Consider the following 12,364-nt stretch of genomic DNA (forward strand, 5'->3'; position numbering starts at 1 on the left):
AGACTGAGGTGCTGGGGGTGGGGTGCCCCCCTAATCCATCACTTTGGGTGTCCTCTTTCTGGCCTACATCTCTGGGCAACCTCCCCATTCCTACCGTGAAGGTTAAGAACTTGGGAGTCACTCTGACTGCTTCTCTGTCTATGGAGAGTCAGGTTGCCACAGTATGCCAAACTGGCCACCTACAACTGAAAGTTCTAAAAAAAATATTGCCCCCTTATCCCAGAACATCTTCACTCCCCGGTTGTGGCTGCACTTATATTATCTCGGCTGGATTATTGTAATTCCTTATATCTTGCCCAACTGAGAGGTCTTATTCAGAGACTACAGCGTTTACAAAATCTAGCTCCCCATATGGGGCACACATCTCTCCCGTCTTGCGCTCTCTTCACTGGCTTCCAGTGCTTCAGCGTATTCAATTCAAAGCTCTATATTGTCCATCGGTCAATTCACGAGGTTGGTCCAGAAATTCTGATTTCCAAGTTCGTTTGCTATCTCCCCAACCGCCAGCTCCGCTCGGCGTCGGCAAATAGGCTTGTTGTGCCATCTTTCAATCGGGCTAGGATTGGGGGCCGCTCCTTCTCTGTGGCTGCTGCTATTGTATGGAACGAGCTGCCGCTTTCTATAAAGAAACTAGCCAGTCATCTAGCTTTTAGGAAAGCAGTTAAAACCTTTCTCTTTTAGGTTGGCTTTTGCGGTCCTCTCCCTATACTCAGACATTTGCTTCTCCTCTAGCGCCAAGATGCCTCTGTGCGACCGTCACGCTTAAGAAATTTCAAATAATAATTTGTGGTGGAATAGAGAAGACTGGATTAGGACCGTGGAAGCCCACTTGGAGATCGAAGCAAGGTGCAGAGACCAACCCTAGTCTGGGAACTCCAATTGCTTTGCAAATACAAATTTGTATTATAAAAAGGTCAAGCTATTTAGCCATTTTGTGGTTCTATGAGCAAAATGTCACAGCAAACAAATGATGATAAACTTCTTCAGCGTCCTCTCTAACTCTTTTTGGACTCAATCAACATGATTTTAAAAGACCCTGTGCACGTTCTCAGATCCATCATCTTAATCCCCGAAAAGCTACCTACCATCAATTCATCATCCTAACCACTAATTCTGTTTTCTCATGTGCAGCTCCTCCAAGGTCAAGAACATTGTAGCAAAAACATCAGAACCTCCTCACCAGCCACACCAATGCCAGGATCATCATTACCACCAGTCCCCACACTGTCAATGCCACTCTCACATTAAGCCACAGAACTTGAATCCCTTAATTCGCATTATCATCTTCATTAGCGGACTCACCGCAGGCATCATCCACAGCAACACAACGCGGGGCCCATTCCCTGTCCCAAATCACATCACAATCATCCCCAAAAGGAATTCTTCAAGGTCAGATGGCAGTGAGCGAGGAGGAAGTTCGAGAAAGTCAGGCGGTGGAGAATAAATTAATGAGTGGACAGGGGAACTTTCGAGAAAGTCCAGAGAAGGGTTGAGAGAGGACAATAAGGAGGAGGTGGAGAATAAGTCTGAGGAGGAGATACAACAGAGGGAAGAAGGATGGAAGAGAAGGCAATCAGAGGTTGAAGAGGAGGATTATGAGGAAACACACACTAGAGCAAAGGGGTGTGTGTGGGTGGGTGGGTGCAGGTATGTGCATGTGGCAAGCGTTTGAGGATCTGGAAAGTTGAAGAGGTGGAAGAGATATAAAGGGGGTGATGGAAGGAACAGGGGGTGATGCAAGGACCAGGAGAGACAAAAGTGGGTATCTCAGTCACAGGACTGTTGTGACTAATCAAGGAGGTAGATGAGAATGGGTGGCGGAAAACTAAAGCCAGGACCCTGAGACAGGTAGGTGGCAAAACAGCAGGGGCTTAGCACGAAGAAAGGTCCTGGTTGCTCTCTGTGTTGAAGCAGCGCTGTGGTTTGTTCTACCTACTCCGGGCCCACAGCCATTGCCAGCATGCAGGCTTAGGCAGTGGCCACTCATGGGACCGTGAGACCTAAAGGAGGGGATGTCTCAGGAATGAAGGAGAAGACGTGAAGGATCAAACCTTACCGGCAGCAAAAGACAAGCGAGTGGGGGGGGACACTCAAACTTCCAGGTCTGAATGACAAAGGTGTGGCCACACCTCCCCGGGAGGTCCCAGAGGGAAGTACTTGCCACCCCAGAGACTTGTATCCCAAAATGAGGAAGGACCTCCTGTTAAGTGGCTTTTCCACACATTTGCGGTTGTTCTGTTAATGAACTGGATACACCCAAGTCAGCAACTTCTATGTGCATTTCTCATTGATCCTACTCTGCCGCGTGACAGTGTAGAACATTCCCATCACGGAAGGCTAGACATGAATTAGATAACAACGGGTTTGAAGAGCTAAGAAAATGTGTGATGTTTGAATTAAGTATCAATAGGAAGAAAACTGACTAGGCTGACTTCTGTGAATAAAAGAGACTGAATACAAATGTTGAACATTAACTCGGCTCATATTTTTTCCAAAATCAACAGTGTTTCTTCAATTCCCTCTCCCCGCCACCTACCTTGGTGCACGGTTTAGTGAGCCTTAGTCCACTGATCAGGCTGATTTCCTTGTAGTGCTGAATGAGGCTCTCAAGGTCCGCAAAGAAGGACATGGAGTTCACATGGAACATTCTCTGAGCATTTTGTAAGATTCTAAAATGTCTCACAGATTTTTCATCACGCACTGCGAAGGAGAAAAAGGGGTTATAAGTGAAATCAAGGAGTACAATTAAAAGCTGCAGCGTTTGATTGTAATTGCGAGTGCTCCTTACCCTGCGCTTACAATTAAAAGTAAACACTACTGGCATGCAAGTGTTTACTCACTTTGCACCTGAATGCCACCTTTTGCCCTGCACTTTTGCACTCTGTAGTGCAAATGATGAAAATTAGGCGACGGGGAGCTGACTACGTGTATGTCAACATGTAACGGCTCTCCGCTGCCAAATTACTCGTTTAATTAAAATGACCTCCAAAATGTCCATTCATTTTACGTTTTTGATTATCTCTGAGCAAAGGTTTTGTTAATAATTCATTTTGCATTTGCACCCTGTGATATACATGGAGTATTCTGTATTTAGAATAATGTCATAGAAAATGCAGGTGACAAAGTTCAGAATGAAAGGGCAAAACTGCACCCAAAGCATTGTCATTAACATTTAGTGAGGATATTTTTTTATCAACAAAAGTTACATATTTTGGACCCAGTTCTCAAAACCTCTGTGTCCATGTAAGATACAAGTACAATCTGGGGTTTTAACATCTGAAACTTGCTGAATCTTGAGTTTAACTGTCCATTGGACAATTTTCCCAAAATATGGTCTTTGTGTGTGTCTGTATACGATTTAGCACACACTACTGGCCTTTCAGGGCTGCGAGTACTGCCCTTGTTAGGGCACTTATGTCACATCGGGTCTGATGGCGGTGTTGACACTGCAAATCAAAGTATCAAGGTGTATTATATTTTCAACTCAAAGGGCTGTACCTCTAATAAGCCAATAGATGGATTTCATGAATTGGACTTGCCTTGGGGCACCACCACTGCAATACTTTAATACTGAAAGCTGATCTTCACAGAAGGATTTAAAGTGCATCTTGCACAAGACCACGTGATGGATTTTATTATACTGAGTCATGTCTGCGAGAGTGTCAGGCTTTTTGTGGATGATATAGAGGATTATGTGGTTTTACAATGCATTGTTATTTCAAAGTTTCTATGTGGAGAGACCCTCATAACCTACGCTGGAATCCACACGGGGGAAATGTGTTCTGGAGGTGTATAAAGGTTGGTTGCAAATCTGGGTTGAGCAAACCATTTTGCAACCAGAATGCCCCAACATGTCATTATCAAATTCAAAATCGAGAACTCTGTGTTGCGGGTTGGCCCTACGGGGAGTGCATTTGCAGTTGCAGGACACTTCCGGCATGAGCAAAGGACAGGTGCTTTCATCATAATTCCCCATCCTGGGTAGCTTTTTTAAACTCAAATAGCTATGCCTATGGGTAGGAGCTCCTACCGTTAGTAAAATTATGTTAGTAAATGATGTTTAATACTTCAGAACCAATATATATTTATTTTATAAGGCAGCAGCCGCCGCCCTATACTTAAGGTGAAATCTGTCTATATAGACTTTTCCGAAAAAATGTTATTGATATTGATTTATGACTCGTTGGAAGGATTTGGATGAATGTTTTTTTTCTGGCACTCTCCAAATTGCACATTTTGGGAACATTTAATAAAAGGTCACGTTAAGAAAAACAAAAAACACTGTTTTTGGCCTACTCCGATTCATTTTCCCATATATAAAAATTGCTTCGATTGAACACCCCCTTGGTGGTTTTGGGTAAATCCGATCAGCAGTTTTTGGAATATTTCAACGGAAAGAGGGTGCCCCCTGCTTCTGAAAAAACTTCTCCCATCGTGTTTTGCAGCAGGGAGGCTGAGGGACTTTTCAGAAATGATAAACTGCCGTTATTTTGTGCAAGATTCTCGCAGGTATCCCAGGGGAAGCTGAAAACGGAAATTACTCAAAATACTTATTCAAAATATTTCTCAATTGTATTTGGAGGAAGAAAAGGTTAGGTTACAGGTGGGAAGCAAGGACGTAATTTCACCAAAATGCCAGGGGTAGCGGAAGTGACATCCATGACCCTTGACCTCTGATGAAATCACAGGCAGTATGCCATTTGACCCCAACCGGAAATTACATCATGGGAAGCTATAGAACATGACCTTTCACTGCTTTAATGAGTCTAGCAATTATTATATAGAATTCCAGAAAGACAAATTATTTGTTAGTCCTATTCTTTCTGATTTAGGGTCACTGCTCATTGTTACACTAATGGAACCCCTGTTTTTTTTTTTTTTTTTTAAGAGGCCTCAAAATAAATTCCAGCCACTCCAGAAACAAAGAGCCACATGGCACCGGCCACAGCCCAGGAGCTTCAATGTAAAAAAAAAAGAAAAACATTTCTTTTACATTTTTTTAGGGGTAGCAAGGGAGACCGCAGGCATAGCAAGGGAAACCGCAGGGGTCGCAGTTGCGAACCCTGGTGACCCCAAAATGACGTCCCTGGGGGGAAGGATGTGCAGTGGGCAGTTTTTGGTGAGCTGGGGAGCCCGTTTGGGGAGAAAATGTTTGGTTTATTGGGGGAATGCCCTGGAAATCTTGAGAGATTCCTTTGGGAACGTCACAAGGCGCACTTTGAAAAGCAAATGTGTCACACGAACTGAAGAGTGAACAGGTTAATCAGAGATGGTCAGGGAGATAAAACATGGGGCCCAGGGAAGGAAAAGTGGGACCCAGAAAATAGGAGGGGTCACACGATGAGTGTCAGAAGAAAGGGAAGACTTTATTTTCAAGTATGTTCCCGTTACCACAGGAATCGACAAACGTTACGTTATCTTGGGAATCATCAATTGTTACATTACAGCGGGATTGACATACTCGTTATTATTATGGGAATAAAAACAGGGGCAAAAAAAGGTTCAATTATATTGATCCCTGGAACATGGTTATAGTCTTTAAAACCTGCAAGTTGAATCGGGGGATATGGATCTTTTTTAATATGTGATGCAACATGTACAGTGGCCGAAGGTCATGGCTAGTGGGCCACTGGCAAAGGGCGACATCCAGGGAACCCTCAGGCCAATGACCATGGACTTAGGCTATGCCTAGTGCGGTCGGGATAGGTGGAAGGCAGGCAGCTACCTGCCCTGGCCGGTAGGCCGGGCCAACTGGCCTTCCCTCTTTTAAAATCATTGGTGCAACATGTACAGTGGCCGCAGCCGAAGACCATGGCTACTGGACCTGGAGAGAAGAATTTTGCGACATCCAGAAGTTCCATATAAGCTCTATCTGATGCCAAAAGTGTGAGCTGTGCCAGCATTGCTACAGAACTACACTACCAGTGATAAGTGCTGTGCCGTGTTAGCTACATAGGAATCTTACCAGTGTGAGCTTCTTATAGTAGTGGCAGTCTGCCATAATTGAACTGCAGTGTGAGTTTCCCCTAACCGTGGCTGCCAGCAGTAGAGCCCCCCACTAGCGCCAGGACCCCCTGTAGGACCCTAGCAGTGAAGACCTACTAGAGCATATGTGGTTGCATAATTACAGCAGTTTGAGCACTCTCCCACACTTCATGTCAGTTCTCCGGTACCTTTGTAGAGTCTGCATTCCCCAGAAAAGCATTGTCTGCGCTCTATGACCACGGTAACTCACTCACACTGGTGAGGGATGGCCCCATTTCTTTAATTATTTTCTCTGGTAATGTCCATGACTACTGTGAGATCCGGCAGTGTGAAGTTCCTCCAGGAGTGCCATGTCACTATAAGGGATACATCTGTGTGAACTTCCACCAGACACAAACAGCTGTAGTGCTATATGACTCTATCAATGCTTTGCTTAGCCCCTGTCTGTGCCAAAGACTACTACAGCTGCAGAGTCTCCCCCAGCAGTGCTGTCAGAGCTACCGAGCTCCAGCAGTGTGAACTTCGTCCTGCCTGCGCATGCCTGGTCCGTGACACCAGGCCCTAGCCCTTTACGATTCCCCCCACCAGTGGCCCTAGAATGTTATAGGGCCCTAACAGTACCCCAAATGTGCTGTATGACTGCAGCTGTTAGAAAAAGCCTCTTGAGGTGATAGGATAAAGCTACAGGCCCCACTAGCGTGAACGTTCTCCAGGGTTTTACTGGCAATGCCACAAGACACCAGCCATGTAGACTTCCTCCAGAAGATCACTGTCACTGCCAGAGGACTCCAAGAGCACAGTGACTGTGATGTACGCTTTTAATAGTGTGAGCTTCCTCGAGCTGTGGCAGTTCAGTGTACTGAGAATCCAGCAGTGTGTGATGCTGTCAAAAGTACACTTTCAATGGAGTAGGAGTCTGCCAGTGTGAGCTTCCCACAAGAGTACATTCTTCCATGTTATAGAGTAGCAATCTGAGCTTTGAGTTTTCATTGCTATCACCTATAGCAGTGTCGGCTTCCTCCAGCATCAGTGATATAGAAGCCCGGCAATATAATCCTTCTCCAGGTGTACACTGTCAGTGTTAGGTAACACCAGCAGCGCCTTACTAGCCATGTAGGAGCTATGTAGGACTGCTTTCCGCCAGTAGTACCCTGGCAAAGGCTATAGGCCTGGCAGGCAGTACACTTTGAGGGCAACATGGCTCTAGCAGTGGGACCTCGAACCTCCTCCACAAATAGGCCTTGCCCAATTCTGTCCCTAATAAGCCCTGCCCCCACGCAATTGCAAACATTATGTACACCTGGCTCTGTGCACTTCCCTACATTTGTTGCTCCCCTGAGTGGTGGCATTGGAGGGGTAGAAACAGAATTCTGGAGGAGTAATGATCCGAGCAGTGGATACAGTGAGGGGCAAAGGCAGTTGGGTGGTGCAAGCTCAATATTGAAATCCGAGGAATGGAAGAGGGGAGGGGAATTGAGTGTACTCTATATAACCCTCCCAGCCGTCCCCGTGTCATCCATAATGCACAGGTTCCGAATTTGTGTTTTATCATCATCAGGGGCAGTGCTGATCACAGGCTTTGAGGAGCTGAAGCCCTCCACCGCCCCACCCCAATTTCTGGCAAAATTATGTTTCACTTGTCTCTGGGTAGAGCTGTCAGACGTGTAGGTGATGCAAAGGGTTCAGGGTTCGCTTGATCAGAATTGAGAGCAAGGCCTAAGGCTGTGCTTTAGTTCCTTTGTTTTTGCTTTTGTCACACATGGCCACCTTGTGGCCAAAATAAAAAATGCTACAGATGAGATAAAAGGGAAAGGGTGTTGGGGAGAAGAATATTTGGCTGGCATGGCAACTGACAATACTATGAGCATGCATTGGCAGCATCACAGATTGCTATTTTTAGTTTGGGCTAATACCTGTCGCTTGCAACACATGTACGCCGGAAATATTGCACTGGAGTACAGATAGGGACGAATGATATATGAGGAGGGACACAGAGTCTGTAGGTGTTATTTGTTTATGTGCCCACACATTGCCTGCTCATGGCCATACCAATCCTTATGGCCATTCCCACCCATTCCTGCCTCTGCCCGCCTAAAACGCCTCTTTGAACTATTTGAGCTAACTTTAATCAAGCCTTACCATCAAGCTTTGCATACAACGTGCCTGCCAGTGTTTGTCCAAAGCAGTCTTCTAAGAGTTAATGACTTAATTGGAGTTGTAAACACGCTACTTTTGTAATAGAAATGTCTTACCAGGCCTTCCTTCAGCCATTCAATTTATAAGCACTCTGCGTGACCACTGAAAACCTGTTAAAACAAGCATTGGCAAAGCCACTGAAGTCCTGTTTAAATCAAGCATTGGCAAAGCTATTTTTGGCTTGTGCATACGTTTTAAGGTTTTGCCAGGCACTGCTATTAGATGTGCAGGTACTCCCACTATTTTGCACCTGCTGCTAACAATGGGTAATTAATACACTATAGGAGTGCATGACAAGTACCTTTCCCATGCTGACACAAAAGCCCAAACTGTTGGCATTGCTGATGCTTGTTATGTCTGGCCGCTGGCCATGCTTTCTTCTTCCAGCATGTCATCTCATCATAGTCCTACTCCCTCTTCCCAGTATCTCACCCTATTCTTAATCCTAGTCCCTTGTCCTAGTCGTAAATCTCTCAATCTAGTCCCTCGTCCTAGACACCCATCCTAGTCATAGTTAGTCATCCTACTCTTATCCAAATTGCTAATCCCTCATCATCCTAGATCCTTATTCTAGTCCCTTATCCTTTTCTATAGTAATTGTGCATTGGCCTAGGACCTTGTCCAATCCTAGCATCTTGTCCTTTTCATGTATCTAAACTTGTGTCTCTAGTCTCTAATCACTAGTCCCCAATACTTCCCCTAGACCTTCATCCTAGACATTCATCCTAGTCCCCCGTCCTAGATCTAAAATCTCATTCACATCATTTATCCTATACCTAGACTATCATTCTCATCTCTCATCCTAGTACTGGTCTCTCATTCTAGTCTCTATAACTAGTCTCTCATCCTAGACCTAGTCTTTCATTCTGGCCTCAGCTCTCTCATTTTAGCCCTTACTTCCTCATCCTAAACCCTCATTTTATTCTCTCATCCTAGTTTCTAGTCCAAGACCCTTTTCATAGCATCTCAACCCAGTCCCTGGTTCAGTCCCTTGTCCCCATTTTAGTCCCTCATCCTTGTCCCTCATCTTCGTTTTAGACTCTAATTTTAGTCCCTCATATTATTGTTTTCCTAGTACCTTGCCCTCATCCTAGTCTCACATCCTAGTCTCTTGTGCAGTCCTACTCTCTTGTTTGCGACTAACACCCTAATCCTAGTCCCTCCTAGTCCCACATTCCTAATCCTAGTCCTGAATCCATCCCCTCTGTCCTAGTTTCTAGTCCTCATACTTCATCGTCTTCCTATTCCCTCATCCTAAACCCGTGTCTCACCTTCTCCCGTACTCTTCCTAAAGCTACTTTCTAGACCCTTGTCCAGTTCTAGCAGCTCGTCCTACACCCTTATCCAGACTTAATCTCTCTTCCTAGTCCCTCATTATTAGTCTCTCATCCCAGTCCCTCGAACTATTCCTAATCCATTATCCTAGTCCATTGTCACAGTTCATAGTTTTTTGTCCTCCTTCTAGTCTCACATTCTAGTCCCTCGTCTTTGTTCTTGACCCTCCACCTCCTCATAGCCTCTTGTCCTAGTCCTTAGTCCTAGCACCTTGGAATAGTTTATTGTACTAGTCCCAGTACCAGTATCCATTTTAGTTTGTATCTTAGTCAATGCCTCACAGGCACTGTTTCTCACTCGCCCCTGTATTGATTGATCCAACTTTCTCTCTCCTTCCGTCTCTCTCCTGCACTCTCTCTCCCCCACTCTATCTCCCCACTCTGTCTCCGCCCTTTCTCTCTCCTCCCTCTCTCTTTCTCTCTCCCCCCTATCACTTTAACTGTTGCTTTCTCAGGATGGAAATGTGACAAGAGAAGGCAAAGAAAGACTGGATTGGGGTTGAAAGCCAGAGACGGAAATGTTCGAGGGAGGAAAGGCTGAAAATTATTTTTCCGAAATAACCTTCAGTCTTTTCTCGCCTGAACATTTCTGACTTGGCTGCTGCCTCACCCACACCAACACACCCCTACTTACCTTGCTGCCGACTCGCTGTGTCCCTGCAACGCCTGTTCCCTTTCACTTCTGCGATTGGGAACCGGCACCGCAGGGCCCTTTTTTTTCTTCTTTTTTTGGGACTGGCTGCGGTGCAACGCCCCTCTCCCCGCAACCCTCACTCACAATGTAGTGAGCAAGGGTGCGGGGGACAACCCTGTAGCCCCCACCACCGAATGGGGGATTTGGTCGAACTTTTCGGCTGTTCAGTATTTTCAAACGGCTGAAATTCTGCCAAATCTCTGTATCAGTCTTTTAAACCTGGTGGTCTTTTTGGCTGATTCCGAAAGACTTAAAGGTTGCATGGCAAGTTTGTAAGGGGCTGGATGCTAAAAGCATTAAATATGATGTAATCAATGAGGGCTTTGCTCTGTTATGCTGAAACAACCATCCCCTAGGTCTGTACATGAATCTGCATGTGGTATTTCTACATTTTGCAACTGGGGTCTCACTGGGTTGGAGGTTTCGAGATATGCATCTCCTCTGCTTTCACTCCCTCCCTCCCTAACCTACCTATCTGCTGTGCCAACTGGTTGCTTGGTTACCCTCAAAGTCTCATTGGATACTGGGCTCCTCTTGACCAGTATACCTCGCACTCCCTAGGGGCCTGTCGTGCACTAGGGGCTATAACTGTAACCTCTACAGTCCCCCGTCTCCTTGCACTACCCAGAGCTGTGCTACCCTAGCTGCAGGTACTCAGAGCAATGCTGCCCTGATTGCATTTTCCCCTTCCCTCCCCCTTGCACTTCCTCTGTTCCCTTCCGCTGCACTTTGAGTTACTGCACTTGCACGAAATGAATGACACAAGGCCTAGTAAGATCGTTTGTCTTGTCCTCCCTCCTTAGGGTCCCTTGTCTTGCCGTGCCTAGAAACATATGTGTACATGCGTGTTATAAATGACTTATCATATCATATTATTCATGGAACTTAAGCTGTGTATCTGTGTCAAGCAAAGACCATCATCAAAGGACATTTATCACTTAGGCTCTTCTGGCATGTGTCATTAAGACTTGAAAGTCAAGTTGTCACGTATCAAAAGGGAAAAAGAAGAGCCAGTCCTGGCCTTTAGGCTTACATTATATTGCATTCTAGTTCTTGTAGTTTTCTCACATTATAAAAACAGGACTACAAGCAATGTACAAGAATGCGAAATGGGATGCTCTAAGAAAATAGGCAGGACTTGCAAGAACATACTTGAGAGCTCACTTTGAGTATAGATGTATAAAACAAAAGGAGGGTTAACGAAGTAGCGATAGATGGGTAAGTGGGCAGTGGTATGTCCACTTTATTAGCTTTAAGATTTCTTTTTACTCTACAAATATTTTATATTCAGATTAATGTTATGGGAAAGAAGGGAAAACATACACCCTTTTCAATAAAGTGGGTTCATATAATAGATCCGGTTACACACATAAGTAGAACTCCCGAGATCTGGGCTGATCTGTGTGTAACCTGCATCTATATTTTCTAATTCTGGCTGGGCTGTCTCTGTGTTTCACCCTTTTACAGGCCATGCAAAGGGTGCCACTGAATTGGGTAATTGTGATATATGTGCATTGCAATGTATTGAATGAGCAAATGTGGGGTAGCACAGTGATCAAAAAAGTTACTATTTTTGAAGTCAAAGGGCAAGGGAAGGAGGGCATGGCAGAAGAGCTCAGTGATGGGCCGAGTAGGGTGGGGAAGAAGCGTCAGTGAAAAACTATGAGATAAAGTGAGAGATCTGGCATCAAAATGGATGATGCAAAACCAAATGTTGATTGCTGGAAGGGTTTGAATAAATTATAGCCATGGGCTCAGCTATGGCAAACCCTCCAGACCATTGTTTTTCAGCCTGCCAAGCCATTACCGAAAAGGGAAGAGCATAAGGAAATCATGCTTGATCCCCTTATGTTTTGCTATAGTCACCACACGTGAGACGGGTATGTCCAGACATGGGTCCCATGACTGCTGGGCCTAGAAATCCAAGCTACCCCTCACTGATGGGGGCCAACGGGCCTGAAACATGGCTTGTGGTCTAGTGCAGAAAGGATGTGAGCAAGCAGTTCCGGCTAGTCTGCCCCCTTTTGGGGTGGCACTAAACCTGATTTGCATATGGTCTTTCCCCTTTTGTAATGGCTTGGCAGGCGAAGAGCGATGGTCTGGAGGGTTTGCCCAGAGCTATGCCAGAGATTAAGGTTAATTCTAAACCTTACAG

General features: G+C 45.4%; 1 protein-coding gene across 1 annotated transcript in view; it reads right to left on the reverse strand.

Annotated features, from left to right (window-relative positions):
* The window catches only part of PTK6 (protein tyrosine kinase 6), a 465,017-nt gene that overhangs the window by 258,129 nt on the left and 194,524 nt on the right, over positions 1–12,364 (reverse strand). The window contains exon 3 of the mRNA XM_069650818.1: positions 2,537–2,700. Coding sequence (XP_069506919.1) covers positions 2,537–2,700 — 164 coding nt within the window. The remainder of the gene's footprint in view (positions 1–2,536; positions 2,701–12,364) is intronic.

Source organism: Ambystoma mexicanum, chromosome 3p (genome assembly GCF_040938575.1).
Source record: "Ambystoma mexicanum isolate Mex_15411 chromosome 3p, UKY_AmexF1_1, whole genome shotgun sequence".
NCBI lineage: Eukaryota > Metazoa > Chordata > Amphibia > Caudata > Ambystomatidae > Ambystoma > Ambystoma mexicanum.